At 50.2% G+C, this 19,988-nt stretch overlaps 1 protein-coding gene across 2 annotated transcripts; it reads right to left on the bottom strand.

Annotated features, from left to right (window-relative positions):
* Nucleotides 1-32: 32 nt before the first annotated feature.
* On the bottom strand, nucleotides 33-14,972 carry LOC122367761 (monocarboxylate transporter 3-like). 2 transcript variants are annotated; one of them, XM_043341137.1, is made up of 11 exons: nucleotides 14,256-14,972; nucleotides 8,966-9,085; nucleotides 8,071-8,214; nucleotides 7,410-7,517; nucleotides 5,221-5,377; nucleotides 4,753-4,958; nucleotides 4,289-4,460; nucleotides 2,504-2,723; nucleotides 2,162-2,327; nucleotides 1,270-1,470; nucleotides 33-728 (listed from the first exon to the last, which is right to left on the bottom strand). In XM_043341137.1, the coding sequence occupies exons 1-11, from the start codon at nucleotides 14,458-14,460 to the stop codon at nucleotides 553-555; spliced, it is 1,875 nt and encodes a 624-aa protein (XP_043197072.1). In that variant the 5' UTR covers nucleotides 14,461-14,972; the 3' UTR covers nucleotides 33-552. The 2 variants fall into 2 exon arrangements, with proteins under 2 accessions (XP_043197072.1, XP_043197073.1); XM_043341138.1 differs by lacking the exons at nucleotides 33-728; nucleotides 1,270-1,470 and adding an exon at nucleotides 1,524-1,582 and having other exon boundaries at nucleotides 14,256-14,935.
* Between the last annotated feature and the right edge of the window lie 5,016 nt (nucleotides 14,973-19,988).

The raw sequence follows: 19,988 nt of genomic DNA, 5'->3' as shown, positions 1-19,988 counted from the left end.
TGTCCGTTTCAGCTTTTAAAACGGTCGGGAGCTATGTTCACATGGACATAATGTATTTCCATATCGACAAAGGTATCATACAGTGGCATCATCAAGTAATAATATCGACTCTAAATTCATTAATCAAGTAAGTTCGCTAAGAGCGCTGCGATGGGGTCCGAGCAGCCGGAGCAGTCGGTTGGCCTCTCCAGCTCACCACTCTGAAAGTGCCCTCGAGCTGATGCGACTCGAGGTGCGGCGTTTGGCACAGCTCGCAACACGCCCGCTTTCCTCTCTCAGCCCGCCTCCTACCTGTGCGGGTAGAGCTCCCTCGGCCCCGTGGGACAGCAGTGGTATCCCGCGCCGGCAGAGTGCTCCCAGGCCCCTCCTCCCGTCGGGCAGCAGCAGAGCGGAGCGGCAGCACGAATACCGCGCCGTCGCCGCCTCCTACTCACTCAGGCACATACTCGGTATGAAAATACTCGGTCTCCGGCCGCCGGAGCAGGCCCGGAGCAGGCACTGGCCCTGAACAGATGGCGGGGCGGCCGCGCCCCGCCCCTCCTCCCTGGTCGCTCAGGCCGCCGGCTCGGCCAGCCGGGAGCCGCCGGAGCGCTGTCGGCGCACCTCCGAGTTGCCGGCGCACCGGCGCACACACGGGATGAAGAACAGCATGGCGCCGCTTACCGCCACCATGGTGCCGGCCACGTAGAAGCCCGGGTCGTACGAGTTTGTGGCGTCGTACAGGGCGCCTGCGGACGGAGGGGCGCCGTCAGAGAGTGACGAGAGCAGGACCCATCGGCGGCCCGACATCGGCGATATTCAGCGCCCATCTACCCTCCGCGGGTCGACATTGACGCTGCAGCAGTCCAGCATTGCCACCACCCTCCGGACAATCGTCAACGGCATCACAGACCTCTCCTCCCCCCTTCTCCCAAACTCAGTGGTCCGGTACTGGCACCACAGTCACCCCCTCCACCCCACCTATGCCCCAGCAGTTATACAACGGAGCAGGATTCGGCACTGCTAGGGCGTCGCCGTACCGCTGACGTATTTGCCCCACTGGTGACTTTATGTTGACGTCACGGCTGTCAATAACTCATCAATCCATTATGATCGATTCGTCCCGTGAGTGGTATCGATGCGGTCGGTAAACCGTGGACAAGAGCTTTAATTATCTCCACGTTTGCGCTACGATGGAGCAACTGAGCGATGTAGGTAACTATTGCAAGTCATCGGCAGCGGCCTCACACATGGTTAGCGATTCCTGCGGGAGGGGTGGAGCTGTCTCACCGGCGATGGGCGGTCCGATGAGCGTGGCCACGCCCTGGAACAGCAGCAGCAGCCCGAACGCGTTGGTGAGCTTGTCGAGGCCGAGCAGGTCGACCAGGATGACAGAGGTGAGACCCACGTAGGCGCCGATCGTGAACCCGAACACGGCGGCGTACAGGGCCAGTGTGGGGAAGTCGGTACAGAAGGCACTGAGCGCCGTACCTGGGGACAGAGGTACAGTCAGTACCTGGGGACAGAGGTACAGTCAGTACCTGGGGACAGAGGTACAGTCAGTACCTGGGGAAGTCGGTGCAGAAGGCACTGAGCGCCGTACCTGGGGACAGAGGTACAGTCAGTACCTGGGAACAGAGGTGCAGTCAGTAACTGGGGACAGAGGTGCAGTCAGTACCTGGGGACAGAGGTACAGTCAGTACCTGGGGAAGTCGGTACAGAAGGCACTGAGCGCCGTGCCTGGGGGAAGGCGGTAACCAGTTAGTGCCTCGGGGATGGCGGTACAGTCAGGGCCTGGGTTAGGGCCGGTTCGAACACATGGTTATCGCACGGGTTACTAAGTAACGGGCCATCCATTACGGGTAGTACAGATGGGGTGTAATACAGGGCGGTGAGTAAGAGACTCTAGTTTGTCAGTAACGGTCAGTACAGATCAAGTCAGTGAGGAAGGAGCTCACCAATGCGTCCCGTAAAACACAACGCGCATCAGTGTGGGTCCGGGAAAAGAGTAATTAACCCTCCAGCGTCTCGAATAAGTCAGTTACGGCTTTTACGAGTCAGTGAGCAGCTTAGAAGCCATCCCAATGTGAAAACAATGTCCACGGCCCGCCGCGTGTGCCATCCCGGCCCGGCTCACCGACCCGCAGCCCGCCCTCAATGTCCGCAGCCCGGCCCGGCTCACCGATTCCAGAGACTGTGAGCGCGCAGTTGTAGACCCAGAGCCGGTTGACGCAGGGCCGGTCCGATATGTAGCCCAGCACGATTCGCGACACGGTGTTACTGATGCCGATGATGGAGAGGAGGAAACTGGCGCTGTCTCGGTCCAGGCCGGCCTGCACGGCCTTGTCCTGTGAGCGAAGAAACGTGAAGATGAACCACACTGGTGACAAGGCAACGTTTAAAAGCTTGGCTCACAAATGAATAGGGGTGGTATGCACGGCGATCGGGGAAATTCGAGGGTATATTAGACACAACCTCATGCAGTCTCGCCGGGCGCAGAGCGGGGACGGCGACGCGCTCTCACCGCGATGTAGATGTAGGGCACGTTGAAGCCGATGCTGGTCAGGAAGTTGGAGATGGCGAACGTGAGGAACACGGGGTCTTTGAGCAGTGCCAGGCCCATCATGTCGTGGAGCGTGTCGGCCACGTCCTGCGGACACTGGATGCAGCCGCAGACGACCGTGCGCGCCGTGCCGTCCACCACCGGAGCGGCCACCTCCACCTCATACTCGTCCTGGTTCGACCTGCCGCGGCGGAGAACGGGAGTAAGGTTCAGTACGGATAATTCGAACATCACCCTCACACATGAAAAATTAACGCTTTAAACGTTTAACTACCTATCTATAACACAAAGAAGATCGTCAACCACGATTAATGTTCGTGATCAGCAGCATCCTCCATTCAGAGCCTCCAGACCATTGACACGTCACACATGACTAAAATGTTGGCATCAGAAAACATTATCATTTGAAGCCATTGAACTCGAACGCATTCCTGCTTTGTTTACTTTTCAGGGCTGGCACCCTCCACGACTGAGGCAGTGACAGAGGACGCGCGGATTCCATTCTCCCGTGGACTTGAGCTCAAAATGACAGCCAGTCTCGGCCAGGGCGTAGTGGCTGTCATAGGCTGAGCTGCCAGCCATCGCCGTTGGCATACAAGCCCTTCAGCCGTTCCCCAGTTCCATATCCAACACCAGGTAGATGGTTTTCAACCGACTGTGCTCGCCATATCTCGCCATATTAATCTCGCCACTATTAGCCACGAAGATTAGTCGCATGACCAGAAAAAAGCGTAAAATCAGGCATCAAATACTTTGTAGAGCAAACCTTAACATTGTAGACCTGGTGCGACTTAACAACTCTCTGAGCGGCGCTAGCCGCTAACTCAAAGTTCTGAGGATATAAAATTGTGGCAAAAAAGGAAACGTAATAGCAGCATCAACTAGCCTGATCACGCCTGATAACATGTTTATCTCGGTGTTCTATTCGCTAGATTAGATATGACATTATATATGATATCAGTTCACCGAGACTGATTTAGCACCGACTATTTTTGCGTGTTATTTTCCGGAAACTAGGAGGTCGCAGTAGCTTCCATCGGCGCGTGGTGGTGTGACCCAAACCTCCAAGGTCACGTCCGTCCGACGCCCCGAGCTGGCGTGCTCAGAGCACCGACTGGAGCTCGGCCAAATTCGTATGTCATTAAGAGGCCGAGCCAGAGTGTACGCGGACGCTGACGCACGCCGGGGCTCGGCAGTGTCAGAGCCACAGCTGGATACGGCGCCTTTGGTCCAACAGGCAGATGACAGAGACGGTAGACACTAACCCAGAGGCTGGTGGATGAGCCGAGGGGTCACGATTACCAAATGGTGACGCGGGTTTTCACCGTCACTATCTTGAGAAACGTGAGTCGTGACCAACACAAAACAAGAGTCACGTCTGACCCATTGTACTTATAAAGGCGAGGTGCATAATCACTTTGAACGCAACGAGAGGTAGGTGAACGAAAAGCAGGTGGCGCTAGGATTTATATCCAGTTTCTCAGCACAGCATGTAAAAGTTACGGGAGAACGTAAAAGCGCCCTTGGTCTGAAATGAGACCGTTAGGCCGCTCACGGTAGGCCCTAAACCATCCCGGGTTCACACCCAGCCAAGAATACAACTCTTGTGGCATGAAAGTCAACTTCATCTCGGCTTAGGTCCCTTTACTGCGCACGGTCGACTGGTCTACATGAGGTAGGTACAGGTTATTACTGACTCGTACCGCTGTATGTTTAGCCCGCCGGGGTACGGGATAGTATACTGACTTGTACTGAGGTATGTTGAGCAGGCTGCCGCTGTAGAAGATGTCCTTGCGGCGCATCACCTCCAGATGCTGCGAGGGCCGCCGACTGCTGGCCGCGCTGCCCGTCGGCTGGTACAGGTGCATCACGTCGTGCGAGCCAAACTGCTGAACGCCGGGCGTGGGACGCGCCAGCACTGCGGCGAAGGGTACACACGCGCATAGTAAGAGGACGGCGGGCGACGAGTCAAGCAGAAAGACACGCTGATGCTCATACTATATGTTCAGACGTACCAATACTCAGAAACGAGCATACTCAACGAATCATATAACGCAACTGTCAAGCCTTCATTTGGGAAAGGGAACGAAGGTGCCCCTCCCCATCTTTCACTCGGGGAGACCTCATGTATGGCCCTCCCCAATTCCTCACTCGGCGGGCGGAGCTCATTATATCCCCTCTCCCCTAACCCCTCCCTGAAGCTATCTCACGCGGCTGTGACGAGGTCATCCGGCAGACCTCCTGTCTCCCGGGCGCGGTGACTACGATGGAGGTAGCGGCGGCGGCGCTCGGCTGATCGGGCAGGTCGCTGTCGGTCAGGTTTCTAGGCACGGGTCGGCGCGCCGCAGTGCCGCTCAGCGCCCCGTCCTCTGCCGCCACCCGCAGCACCGGCTTGTTGAGTACGCCGTTAGTGGCCCTGAGACGGGGCAGAGGTCAGGTCAACAGCGGCTCAGAGAGGCGGGGGGGGGGACACATTACATAGCGGATCGCCACACGTCAGCGTGGTTCGATGGACACACCCGTAACAATAAACACCTGTCAACAATGAACACTTGCAACAATTATAAACAACGTACACTTGTGATAGATACAAATTAGCCTCGGAACTATGCCACATAAGCGACAAGCCTTTGTCTATCGGCACTGGATATGGGTCGGGTCACCGGTGTTTTACGTACTTTTGTTGCCGTTTGGGCGCTCTGACCGGCTCCAGAGGCCGGAACAGGACGCCGAAGAAGGAGCAGCCGCACAGCACGGCCGCCAAAATGAGCATGGCGTTCTTCCAGCCATATGACGTCACGAGGTGCTCCGTCAGCGGCGCGAAAATAAACGTGCCTGCAAACACAAAGACAAAACGGGAGGTAAATATATGATCATATTCCACAATTTGCGCACAAAGAAAACGACTCCGACTTATTAAAGTTAGTTGCTGTCACCATACTGACTAAGCTGCCATACTATAATTACGCTAATTCGCTTATACCTAATTAAAGCCATAAGAATTATGTTAAAATAAAAATGCGTGCGAATCGTGAATACACCAATTATTCACAAAAGTCCCGATCCGCGACCAAGGTTCAAACCACACTTATGCGTGGCTAATTCATGTGCGTGCCGATGCTATCGGTATTTGAGATACTCGCGAGATTAATGTCTCAACTGATGAGGCCGGCGGTGCTCGGCGACACACGGCGCCGCGCCTCCTCGAGATAGTGGGTCCGATACCCGGCGCTCCGGTGGACAGAGTCCGTGGAGTGCCGCGTGGTGCACATGGCTGCAGCGGACAGTGTGGGCGCGCCAGGGGAGGGTACGACCGTGTGCAGTACCTATCTATAGACTAGCCGATAGCACATAGGATTACCATTAACCGCGAATGATATATCTGCTCTCAGCTTATAGGAAGTCGTTGTCATTGGTGTGCCGAGTCAGCCGTTGGGAGTTTTTTCGTAGACAATGTGTCCAGAACCGGAAGCCCATTCTTAAACCGGACATGGTTAATTTGGGATCCATGTAAGTGTCAAAAGAAATTCTGCATTTGAAGTCATTTTAATTTGAAAATAGCCTCATTGGATTCCCAGCATTTCAGGAAAACAGCTATTATGAAGAATAATACATTCTCCGAATTTCGTGTTTCTGGCCTTCACAGGAAGTAGGAAATGAAATATCATTCGTCGTCCCCGGGTGCCTCTTTGTGAGACCAGCTCCAATTTAACCCGCGCCGCGTCACTGGACCACTCGGAACACCAAGTGGAGAGCGGACGCGGAGCCCTCTCCGACGCCCTCACCAAGCCTCTTACGCAGCTCTCGCGGCCAAAATAGAGAGAGGCGACACACGAAGTTGTCCAAAAACATTAGACAAGTGCTCCGGTCTTTTCGGTCCAACTCGAAAATCAGGTCATCATGCGTCAACCAGGAAGGCTAATTTTGCACGATTTTAACATTATCATAATACAAGTTTTGTGTTGAACAATTTTCCAACATTGCTAAATATATTTATATCATAATTACTACCAGTCCACCATTGTAGTTTTATCTTTCAACACTCAAAGTTGACCCCATGAGACAGATGTAGGTCATGACATAACCGAAGACTATCCTGCTGCGCACCAGTCAATTTAACTCGTCGAAATAAAAACAAATGAGTTTATTTCCGCGTCTGTATCACGTCTCTGTCAAGCGTTACTGCGCGGGGTAATGCTGTGTGAATACTCATATGTCATCTACCCGGTCGAAGTATATTCTCTCGGCGCTGCAATAGTGTAACAACAATACACCGGGTTAAGTCAACACCAGGTTGAGTACAATGGCGGAGATGAGATGGACCAGATACCTACAGGGTGTCCGCGTTAGCAATGACCATTAGTGAATGACAGGAGCCCGGAACAAACAAGCGCGGAACATTCGTGGAGTAGGTACGGAGTTACTGGGTGAGCCTCCCACTCACCGAGCCACTGTGAACCTGTAACTCACCGAGTTCTGAGCCGCTGGGTGAGCCTCTACTCGTAACTCGAGCCTGGATAAATCTCTAACTCACCGAGCCCTGACCCGCTGTGTGAACCTCTAACTCACCGAGCCCTGAGCCGCTAGATGAACCCCTAACTCAACGAGTCCTGAGTCAATGGGCGAGCCTTTAACTCACCGAGTCCCGAGCCGCTGTGAGCCTCTAACTCCCTGAATCCCTGAGTCACTGGATAAGCCTTTAACTCACCGAGTCCTGAATCGTTGTGTGAGCCTCTAATTCACTGAGCCCTGAGCCGCTTTGAGTCTCTAACTCACTGAGTCACTGGGCGAGCCTCTCACTCAATGAGTCGCCGTGTGAGCCTCTAACTCACCGAGCCCTGAGTCGCTGAGTGAGCCTCTAACTCACCGAGTCCTGAGCCGCAGACGGCGATGCCGGTGGCGAACGATCGTTTCTTCTCGAAGTAGCAGGTGACGCTAACAATGGCCGGTAGGTAGATTAGACCCAGTCCGCCGCCTGAGGATAGTCGACGGATCATCAGTTACGGCCGCTCCCACACGGCTGCGGCTAAATCGAATAAAGATACTAACTGTAAACGGTTCAGCGAAGCCTGAGATGCGATTTCAAAGTGTGGTAACAGAATCATCATAGAGCTTGTTACGAAACAAGATGCTAAAAATGAATAAGGAGAAAGAATCTGTGGATTCAGCAACCGAAACTATCTCGTCATTGTCAATTCAAATTTATTTCTCTGCGTATTTATGTAACAAAAAGCCAAATAACTCAGGCAAGAGCAAGCTAATCTTCACACCCATTAGTAAAAGATCGAGCCACTGAGCCCCAAGCTCTTTTTGACGCAAACCTCTTTCGAGAGCGACATGGTCTGAATTAGCTAATTGACGTTTCCAATTATACCGGGGGTCGGTTGGCACGGACATGCCAGTATTCGGTGGCAGCAGCGACTAAAAAGACGAGCAACGTAGTGACAACTCCGATTGATTGGCGCCTTTACTCAACACAACCCCGACTGGCTGCCACACTCACCGAACCCAGCCCAATGCGCACTTACCGAGCACCAATCCGATGGTGACGTACATGACCTGGACGCTCTGTGCAAACGTGGTGAGCACAAAGCCGGCTCCGCCGACAAACGCTCCGGCGATACAGACGGCTCGACATCCGTACCGATTCACCAGACCGCTGACCAGAGGGCCTAGGGAGCACAGAGAGCTAATGTCAGTATACCTATAGGCGTCTGTCAGTAATATAAGGAGGGAGGCAATGTCAGTATACGTCTGTCGGTAACGGGATGACAGTATGTCAGTATACGTCTACCGGGAACGGGGTGACAGTATGTTAGTATACGTCTGTCGATAACGGTGTCAGTATAGTGTCATTAAAGTCTATCGGTCACGGAGTGCCCATAATGTCAGTACACGTTTGTCGGTAACGGAGTGCCATTGTCAGTACACGTCCGTATAAGGGGCGTCAGTGTCAGTATTTGTCTGTCGGTAATGGGGTGAGAGGGTACGCGTCTGCCACTGATATGAGGTATAGGTCAGCATAGGACTGCCAATAACAGGATGCAAATGTTAGTAGAGTGCGTCGGTAATAGGGCCGTAAATGTCAGTACGTCTGCTGGGCGCTAATGTTGGACTCAGCATGTGCACCCAGACCAACCAACACATCAGAACATGAATGTCAGCATACGTTAGGTCTGCCGGTGACAGGACGGTAACGTCATTAAATCCGTCTGTCGGTACCAGGACGATGATGTCATTACATCTGCCTGCTGGTAATGGGGCGTAAATGTCCTCATTGACGTCTGTCGCTAATAAAGGACGTCCATGTTTTTACGACTGCCCGTCAGAGAATGACTAAGTCGTCTCCATGGTAATCCAATTTAGATTAAGTCCAAATAGCGGCATTGACTCCAGCTGTCGCCAGCTGCCTGCAACACTCACCAGCTCCAAATGTGACGCCCTGCATAATCGACGCGATCCACGACGTTTCCGCCTTGGTCGAGCCAAAGTTTGTTGTGATATCCATGTAGAAAATGCCGAACGTGTACATAACGCCGTCAGCTGGAAAGACAGGGGCAGACGGGCCACATGTGTCAGAGAGACGAAAAGGCGGGGTTGGACTTAAGTCAGGTGTTGGACGGTCCTCCTGACCCTGCAGCGGCCCAGATGACCCAGAGAGGCACAGGAAAACAGATTAAAATATGACCTAATATATCAACAACAGATTCGATAAGGTATTCAGCTAGGGTCAAATGTTTGGTACACGATAAACACGCATGTTGCGTGACATCGGATTCCCTTCACACTCGGAAAAACAACCCCGAATGAGTCCCCCCAATGACACCATCGTAATCCGCATAATCTAGGAAAAACAATCGCTTGTTGTAACGGCGCAAATGCTGTTTCGACATGCTGTTATTTGTCACGTAAAATAACAACGGATGAAGTCGAGCTACTTGGTCTTTTATTCGTACTTTATTCGTATTTGTATATCGTATTATTTAATATTTGGAGTCTTTAATTCGTCTACTTGGTTACTTGGTTGGCTCTACTTGGTTTGGAGTCTACTTGGTCTTTCATTCGTATTTTATTTGTATTCGTATCGTATTATTTAATATTTGGAGTCTTTTATTCGTACCCATATCAATTGTTTCATCAAGTTTTGACGTAAAAAGGAGAAACGTGTCGAGATTGAAACGGCTATTACCACGTCTGTTGCACAACTTATACCCATTAAAGCACAAAAGTAAATGTTCGGTCGGGAAAACCGAACATTTGCTTCTAACTACTATGCTCATGTTGGAAAACACATGCGTTGAATAAAACACAATTGTGCATTAACATTTTTTTAATGTAGGTATTACAGAAAACTCTTACGGTCACAAGACAGCCAGCAAGAAAGCGCCCGGCCAGTAGGCAGCGCGTCCATGAATCCCGCGGGACCCAGCCATGCATAATTATTTTTCTTGTTTTTAAAGGTAGTGTGCCACCTTTGAAAGATTTCCCATTTTATTTTTCCTAGGATAAGAAGCTTCTGTTTTTACCTAATATCGCAAAAAAAAATCAAAAAATGGGCCTGGAATAGTGCCTTTTTCGCCTAAAAGTTTATCGGTTTTTAGATATGTATAACAACTGTAGTGGGCTCACCTGCAAACAGGCGTCGGGCAACAATCGCGAATGCGGCGCACTTGTGACAATAAGCAAAGGTCATTATAGTGTTACGACCATACGACGTACGGGAATGAGTTATCAGCTGTCTAATCGTAGACAACACAATGTCGAGCCTTAAACTGTAAGCCCGTATTGGTACTGTTTCTTTTATTTGGCTGTCGAACATTATTTATGGTTTGAAATATGATTTTATGTAAAATAATTGATATGAAAAAGCCGTCTTATAAGTTATGACCCCATTTCACCACACGCAAGTGGCAGAAATGACAATGATCAGCTGACGCATTTTTATTGGCCGAAGTCAGAGCGCGCGGCCCGACGCACCACGCGTATTTGGAAATTCCGACCTCGACGAGCATCAGAAGCCACCTAACAGGCGTGTTCGAAACCGCAGGAGATGATGATGAACGGGTTTATCGAAACTTGATTGGATGAGCATATCGGTAATAGCGATTTCAGTGTGTGCATTTATTGTTCATAGTGGTGTGAAATGTGGTTGGGGTACGACCGACAACCCGTCGGGGCGAATTTCGCACTGGGGTACTCAAAATTTGAAGAATTTAAGACGTTTCCATGAGTTTTGAAGGTATGGATAAGTTCTAAAAATTCGGTTCTCCTTATCTGGGCCATTAACTCCATACGGTCCAAGAAAGCTGGCACACTACCTTTAATGTTATTTTACCTGTCACCGGTCAGTGTACCTACTTATTGAGCTCGTTGAAACAATTTGAGCGGAAAACATCATAGCCATTTTATTTAGACAAGCTTAAGTTTGGTTTTTTTTGCGCCAGCTACAAGTTATAGTTAATTTCAACAGTCCCTTTTTAGGGATATTTTCATTGCTGTCAGTATGTACCCGCCTACAAATGCCACTCGACACACCGATGCTATACGTGCGACCCACATGACATGTGGAACATGACATGACCCATTGACCCACAAATGAGGGCAAAGTAAACGTCAAAACACCGCATGGCACCCATCCATACTATGTAGGGCTTATGTCGAGATAAATGCAAAAACATCCGGGTCTAGCTCGGCAAAAAAGAGCTGCTGGAAAGTGAATCTCACGGAAACGGTTCCACTGGGAGTCCTGTCATAAACAGCCTCACTGTTTACAAATATCGTCGTCTGAACATTCTGGGTCAGCGGTGTGAGTGGCCGCCGATGGCACTGTGCCAAAAATGGAGCACACAGAGACCGCGAACCCGGCGCCACGGAACCACAGCCGGCGGCAACCTGGGAGCCAGAGTGCAGCACGGACGGGTGGGCGGCGGTGGGAGGCCTTTAACCCTTCAATGCGCTCCCATTATCGGATAAAAGTCAGATCAGTGTCAGCAAAGTGATTCGATATTTCAGATTTCGATGGAGCTCATGGCACCTAGGTGACAACACAATTATCATTCAAACATACATAATATGCCCAATCATTTGGAACAAAGGCGCCTGGCTCCCACGCTGACGTTGTCTGGTAGAAATGTGAGTCATAGCCACCGTGCCGGGGTGGGGGTGGAGGGGGAGGGTCCTGGGTGCCGACTGCCGCTATGCGGCAGCGAGCGAACCGAGTCAGGCGGCCGGCGCGTGGCCGCGCTGGCAAGCCTGAACTCAGCCGTCTGTCGTCAAATGACAGAATTCCGAGCACTGCGGACTCGGCTGGACTGCGTCGGGCGCCGGTTGGACCGTCTTGCAGCCAGAGGTGTCCCCCCTTCCTCCTTCCCCCCCGCCAGTCCTGGCACCGAGCCAGTGACCCAGCTGACCCACAGAGGGCGGCCAGTGAGCGGAGGTTTTTGTGAGACCCAGTCCTGCCGCAGTGCATGCTCCATATGCTGACGTCCCAGACGAGTCTGTGACAACAAACAACTACAATCGGTCCAGCAGAGGCGCTGCCAGCACCCACAAAAAGGAAGAAATTAGTCACGGACAGACTGTATGGATGACAAGTGTGTTTTTAGCTAGAGCATACGAAAATAAGTGAACTGCTGACGAATATCTTATGTATGTGTTTCAGTTCCTTAGCCTGGGATAGTTTACCAGTATAGCGCCTTTTGGGGCGATTAACGGAGCGAGCGAGAGGGTGGGCCTTGCACGTGCGAAAATTCGAGGGGGTACCTCCAACTGACTTGTGCACGGCACCCTACTAACCGGTCTCTAGCGATGTGCCAAATTTGAGCCCAATCGGCCCAGCCGTTCTCGAGATCTGGAAGCGGCACCCTGCACGTGCGCACGTGCAGAATGGGTCCCAACTGGCAACTGACTTGTGCACGGCACCCTACTAACTGGTCCCTAACCGTGTACCAAATTTGGGCGCCATCGGTCCAGCCGTTCTCGAGATCTGGAAACGACCCCTGCACGTGCGCACGTGCAGCAGCACCCCAACTCTGGCACATGGATATGCAGTGCCTAGTGGGTGCCTACCTACATGCCAACTTTCAGCACAATCGGCCAAGTAGTTACCGAGATATTGCAACAATTACAAAACGGACACCTCTTCGTTTTGCACGTGGCACGTGCATAAGGGGTCACCCACACGCATCGGGAATAGTCCAATACTTGGTAGAAGGAATGAAGCTACCCTACAAAAATTACCGCGTGTAAATCGGTCAAGTGGTTGCTGAGATATAAGCCTCGCAAAAGCGTCCGCACGGCCGGCCGGCCGGCCGGCCGCTCATACTCAGAAATTTCCGTTAATCTAAGGAAAGACTACGCTCGCTTCGCTCGCTCCGTAATAAACCAGAGTGCTTTTTGCAAGTCGGAAGGTATACGCCAGGAATATATTCACCCGGTGAAACAGGAGACTGGTGGAGGCTGAGCCAACTTCGCCCTTTGGTGGAAACAAAAAATGGCCAAAAGGGCTCCTTTAAATTTTCGACCCAATCACTCGAAGATCAGGAAAATCAGTGCGCTGACGGCCACATAAAGCTTTCGCTCATTCTTACCGACCGTGATGCATGGGACAAACATTTTTTTCATATCTTGGCTTGGCAGTTGGCACGTTTCTATAAATCACAAAAAGTCGGTAAACGCACGGATACTGCTACGCCGACATATACCGAATCGCAATGCCGGCCGGACATGGTTTCGGAGAAACAGGTCACAGATGAGAGCTCAACTGGGTCAGGGTCCCGGCCATGACATTTTTGGGGTATGTGTAAGATTGATTAACTTGAGGGTACTTAAAGCTTCGTTGCAATCGGCCGTTTTATACGCGAATTATTCATGAAAAACGTAGGGGTCCATCCAAACACCCTATGAGTGCTAGGATTAATCAAAGGTCAGGTATGTCCATTTTCATCTCTGCAGTCGCTACTGCGTTGTGTGCAATCGCGAACAGGCGTCATGGACATGAATGGAACCGGTGAAGTAAACGCCCAGCCTCCCAGCAAGTCGCGGGAAAAATTGTCATTCCACAGCATTTCCAATTTTCAACGCCGTTCTTCGAGCGCGCAGCTCGTTGTATGGCGAACGCTGGCTCATGGGGACAAAGGGAGGAACACTCATTGGAGGGGAGGGGGACGTGTCTGCCTTTGTCCCATGCCTCCGTCGATCACATCCCACTCGGCAGCAGGCTAAAAACGGTACCAGAAATCGGGTCTGGCCGGACTGAGACGGACAGTCGCACCGGTGCATGATTACTAAGTTCACAGTGAAAAGTCATTAATTTGTGACTTTCTGACAAGCTCTGCAAGAATAGGTAATCAGTTAAATCTGTTATCACAGGGTGACCTACTTCAGCTAGTCGCGGCGGCTAATTGGGCCAGGACGGGTGCCTTGAACAAAGGACTCGGCAGGTCATTTGAATAATGGCTGAAGAAGGACGGTGTGGGATCAATACTTCCTACTTACGCATCAAATGAAACTGGTCACGATATTCAGAAATTGACTGTGTCATGCTGCATGGATCATAGCTTATGAAAAGGACGCTGGAATATAACAAAGGATTTTGAACTCGTAAACATCTTCGGTGTTTTCTCTTGTTATAGCACAAAACAACTCTTACTAGCATAAAATAAGACAAGTTCGACGAGGCCCCGAGGCAGATATAAGGAAATGGTTCACTTACCTATAACGTGAATCATGAAAGACGCGAAGACGACCATCCATCCCCAGCCACCGTCGGGCGGCACGGGCATGTTCCACTCATCGTCTTCGGGCTCCTCGGAGAGGGCCCGATCGCTAGCCACCACGGCGCCATTTTTCGCCTCCTTGGCCGCCGGTTTGCCGTTGGCTGCCTCCGGTGCAGCGGTCGCACCGCTCTGGGAGTCCATGGCGGTGTGGTACGGCCGACGCCTTCACAGGGCCAAGTCCAGCCGACATCTGAGGTCCCAGCGGCGGCCGATCAGCTGACCGACGGCGGTGCGCAGACGCGCTGGGCCGCGCCGCTCCCAGCGCGCAGCCAGATATCGCGATTGTGATCGACCGTCGGCCGGTGACGAGGCTGTGGCGCCGTACGGGCGCTCGTGCCGGCCGCCCGGCGACACATCGATCCTGCCAGGTGGCAGCCGGTGGCTGGGAGAGCCCACGTCGGACTGCCGCTCCGCACGTGGGCAGCCGCCCGAGCACTAGGTCAAAGTGAAGTGGGCAGAGCGATACTTCACTGTGGTATGTAGCTAGACAGGTAAGATTGAGTTTATCGCTGTATTAGAAATTTAATATTCAGAACTCGTAAACGTCGCACAAGCACTGCAGGCTAGTGAAGTCGAAGCCGGTCAAAGCAGGACCTTGAAAGTCCCAAGGCCGAAATGAAACTGATTGCTGACTGATTGCCAAAGCTTGCCACCGAGATAACGAACTGTAACATTTCAGCATGTGCCTTGTTTCCAAGCATCCCCACATAAAAGTATGTAATTCGTGATTCATTGCATTCATTTCGAATGTCCTGTTTGTCGTCACATTTTGCATGAAACTCTGAAGATGCTAAGGCGAAAAATATTGACGTCTTTCCCCATTCCGTTCCGCCTCAGCATTTACCTTTATGCTACTGTGCAGTACGTATTTCCAAGTAACGTATTGATTGCTGATGCAAATAAAGCAGGCGAGCAAAAGCGTTTTTCAATGCTTATGACGGTTGACAGCTGGTCACCGGGCTGCGTGATCGATAGACTGAGCTTTGTCGCAGCCAGCACAAAGAAGCGACGGCGCCGAGCACGGACAAAGTCGATGTTCCATCAAGGCACATCCACCGGCACATTCACTTCGTCCGTGTCCGGCTTGCCGACATCAAAAGCTTCCACCGAGAAGTAAATGAAAGCCCTGTATGCTCCCGTTAAGGGCGGCTTTCCGCTGGGCCGCTGGATCAACGCCGCCTTTTGAAGCTGGCCTCGAGTCCATCAAAGAGGTCATACTCGCATATGTATACTGTCAGACACCTGCGATGATGAAGTAAAGCAAAAAAGTACCTAATGAAAATTGTATCATAAAGACACGCTTTGTGCCTTTTCCGTGTAGGTATGTTTTATGAGAATCAACTTTCTGGTCGTAGTTTATTTCATGTCATAGTTGATGTCGTTCGGAATCACACATGAAAATTAAAGAAGCCTAATAAGTAATAACGCATTGTACCATTGGTCCTAAAACGAGGAAAAGTTAATGCAACTGAACTGAAAAGTTTTAAGGACAATAACGCTGAGGGAAAACGCTTCAAGTTATTTCCCTTGACAACGTAAAAAATCGTTGTTAAAAAGACATCCATATGATTAACGAAGAAACAATGAAATAAAAGCCAAAGGATACCAGTTCAAGATGTTTTAGTATCCGCCTATAAAATATGTACGGTATACTTTATCCCACCGGACACTCAGAAATCACGGAAACAAATGGCTTCCTTTTCTAGCTATTACGTGGATAATTTCGTTATTGGTTCGTATGATATGCTTGTGGCTGCTGCTTGCATATGTTTTGATAACCGATTTCACTTTTTTCCTTTACCTCATACCCGATATATTGCATTTTAGTGAATTCAGAATCGACATTGGCAGACCGGAAAAGACCGGTCCGGACCGGAAAAGAAAAACAAACGATTATAATCCTATTAATAATCTATAACGTGTAGGTAGTTAAATAAAATCAACAAAATAACTATGAAATTGCACTCATATAAGGTTAAGCACTAACAAAATGTACAAGCTCGTCAAATTGTTTTCTCACTGACAATGACAATACACTGACAATACAAATAAAACCAGACGTTTGGGACAACAAAGCGCCTTTGTTTGCGCCAGCAAATCACTACAGTTTGCATCTGTAGTCTGTGTTGAAGTAATCCATCATCACGGCATCCCCATCGAATGGCCGCGCCGCCCGGCCGTCCGTCTGTAACTGTAACTATGTGAGTATTCGCCGGCTCGTGGCCACGAGGCGGTAACTGCAGCCACGAGCCAGTGACCCGTGTCCGTCCCGCCCCGTCCGCTCTCCTGCAGTCACACGCACAGGCGCTGACGGGGCGACCAGCGCCGCGCCACGCCGCCTCCTAATGTGCCGCCAGTGGTGTGCGACGCCGCACAGACGCGGGACTTTGTCCTCTCCAGTCATTGCGGCCAAAAAGAGCCGCCATACAGGAAACGAGGCGGGACAGACGGCGCCTGAATAAACCTCATCACGGCCGGTTGGTAGGGCCCGGTGACGTCACCGTCCCCGGACGTAAAAACAGGTCTGGTGATGATCACAGGCAGAACAGTCGTCCACCTCAGTCGGTCATTGTACACTGTTGACTGTACTGTGCGCGCTGGCTTAGAAACATCAAATAATGCTAAGTTCCTTAATTAGTTTTTTTTAGCTACAGTTACGTTTAGCAAGCCATATAATATGGAACATCTTACAGTTCACTGTATGTACGCATACATATAACATAATGCATTTTTAGACAATATAGTCTCTCGGATAAATAGTTCTTCTCTTAGCAGGACATATATTTCATCGCTAACAGCAGGGGATCCGCTTTCAGGCGAAGTCCAGCACTTGTTAGTAGTATGAGATGAGATGTACGACATCTTGTCATCGTTAGTACGGCCAACATGCAGCGCATACAGAGAAAACAGACGCCTCAAGGCACAAGATGAATGAGATGAAACAAAAACAAATACAGGCCAGCTAAGCAAACACGTCAGGTCTTAATTAACACTATACATGAGAATGATCTCATATGTTTTAAAGAATGCTCTTTGCTAGGGCTAAGTTCACCAAGATTTTTGTCAACACACGCTTCCGGCGAAATATTAGACGATTTATATTCCTCGTTAGGAATTAATATCCAGAACAAAGTCGGACCCTTTCTGTGCTTACACATTAGCACTTGAAAAACACGTGGAGGGAAAATTACGCAATGCTTGACAAGTTGATTTGTCCAATGGATCCAGAAACACTGCTATATAATGGGTGCAGTGCACATACGTTTTGCGTGCGGACGGCGGTAGGTTTTAATAAGTGAGGGATGGCGACGAACGTGCACGCAAGGATTAGCAAACTGTATAGCTATAGCTGTAGGTACTGGATCACCGCAAAGCTGTCGTAGATATATATTATAGGCACCAAGCTACCTACCTATTTAGTAAAATAGTAGGGTTACCCGCGTGCTCCGCAACGCGAAGGGGGGATTTTTTGACCCGTGGGTATTGGGTTGGTCTGTGTCGATTTGGTTGGTAGATATCCATTTCGTTCGATTGCTTTTTGACGGCCAAGCATTTTGTAAGAAAACGAAAAGATAAATCGCATCGAGGTGCCCGTGTCGTATTATCATGCGTTCTACTTTAGAATGATTCGAAAACTGGCGTGAAGTCTTTTGAGGGCCATCGATGAATTTCGCTAAAAATGACAATGTAATGGTTTGGAACATTTACATTTTTGAGGATACTGTTGCTAATCATGCAAAAATGAAGAGTGAATATTGGACAGAATTGAATGCTCTATCCAATGGTACCATATTCAATTGATAAAGGTATCAGGTTATACAGCAAACCCCGTGTGATTAATAATGTGGCACAAAATTGACAAGCACCATTTTCTCCTGTGATTTGCACCACCTTGATTTGGATCAATCAGCTTCTCACAATTTTTATATGAGAGGCGGTACCTTTCTCTTGCAAATAGGCGTTGATTTAACTCGCTCCATTTAACGGTCACCTAAAAATAAAATTAATTCCAAAATCCCTCAAAAACCGCAATTTTTCAAATAAAAGTGCCCTCTCCGGTGCACGTGGCGCGTGCTATCCTCTGCATTGCACACCATTCAATAGCTTGTTCAATTCTGTACACGATGCTGTTTTCCCCGTGCCGGTCGGACCCCTGGTCACCAAGATATTGCACGGGGACTGGACCCGTGTCGGCCAAAATTAGCCGTTTTCGCCCGATTTCGCACGCCGATTTATACATGTAAAGTCTATGACGCGAATTTGCACTTTTTGAGCACGCGCCACGCGCTCACTAACGACCCGATCGAGCTGAGACCCCTCAAAGGCACGTCGCGCATCCTTGATCTATAAGTTGTGCAAATTTCACCGGGCTAGGTGCAACGGTCTGGCCTGTAGTCCACGCAAAGCACCACCAAGTCGGGACCTCGGTAACGGACAGACGCACCCTCCTCAAATAGTAATATAGAGATGGATATTGATATACGTTGCATTAATTAATACATTTAATTATTGTTTGGCAGGCAGCGGAAAGTCTTTTGAGAATTAGTGATCAAAGAGCCACAGGACCGTCTAAAGTGGCTGAAACATTGCTGCAGTCGCTGGCAGGGCCTAGACTCAACACTGAGAGACTAGTCTCTGACAGTCTGATCTCTGGTCTGTTTAAATTGACAGCTGAAGGCCGATCCATTGCCCTCCGCTGCTTCCATCCACGAATCCCGCCTATTTCTCTGTCTGTCTGTCTGTCTGTTTGTCTGTCTGTCTGTCTGTCTGTCTGTCTGTCTGTCTGTCTGTCTGTCTGTCTGTCTGTCTGTCTGTCTGTCTGTCTGTCTGTCTGTCTGTCTGTCTGTCTGTCTGTCTGTCTGTCTGTCTGTCTCCCTCCCTCCATCCCTCCCTCCCTCCCTCCCTCCCTCTCTCTCTCTCTCTCTCTCTCTCTCTCTCTCTCTCTCTCTCTCTCTCTCTCTCTCTCTCTCTCTCTCTCTCTCTCTCTCTCTATTTGTCCATGCCTTTTCGTATGTCACTCTGGGACCCAAACTGACGTCTGTGCTGCCTCCAGTAACTGGCAGCACGGTCCCTTTGTACGGCCTCTCTTATGACTCCCAGCAGCTCGTAAGCTGGGATATTACTGCTGAGTGTCCGGCTGTCGCTCTGAAGACCGCTACTGCTGCCGCTGCTGGTATATCCGATGTAATTGCCGCTGTGGGGAGACCGCCAGTTAGCCCAGGATTCTTACAGATGGGTCAGCCAACATACTCGTACAGTTGTACAGACAGTGACTGGACTCTAAGTCATCTCTTAGAAGGTGAGCACTGCACTCTGAAGGCGACAGTGTCGACGGTCCGGCCTGATCTTTTGCTGACCAGGCAAGTGACCCCAGTCACCTCACTACCAATTATTGAGGGGATCACTTGAAATGAGGCATTTGTTTGATAAATAAAATGGCGCAAGGCCTGGTTAGCGTCTGTATGTTTATATTCAGAGAAAACTCGTCGATAAATGACGCAAGAGCTTGTAATACGACTTTGTAGCTGGTATACTAACACGGTTTGATGTTATCATAATTATGGCATGTGCAATGAATACATTTAATTAATTCTATGCTACTCCTCTAATTCCACTTATTTGTTCAATTAATCATTCGACACCTATTACTAGGAATTTAAACACACACT

Source organism: Amphibalanus amphitrite, unplaced genomic scaffold, assembly GCF_019059575.1.
Source record: "Amphibalanus amphitrite isolate SeventyFive unplaced genomic scaffold, NRLGWU_Aamphi_draft 000894F_arrow, whole genome shotgun sequence".
Taxonomy (NCBI): domain Eukaryota; kingdom Metazoa; phylum Arthropoda; class Thecostraca; order Balanomorpha; family Balanidae; genus Amphibalanus; species Amphibalanus amphitrite.
Note: the sequence above shows the minus strand (reverse complement) of the source record. Positions and strands in the feature narration are given on the sequence as shown.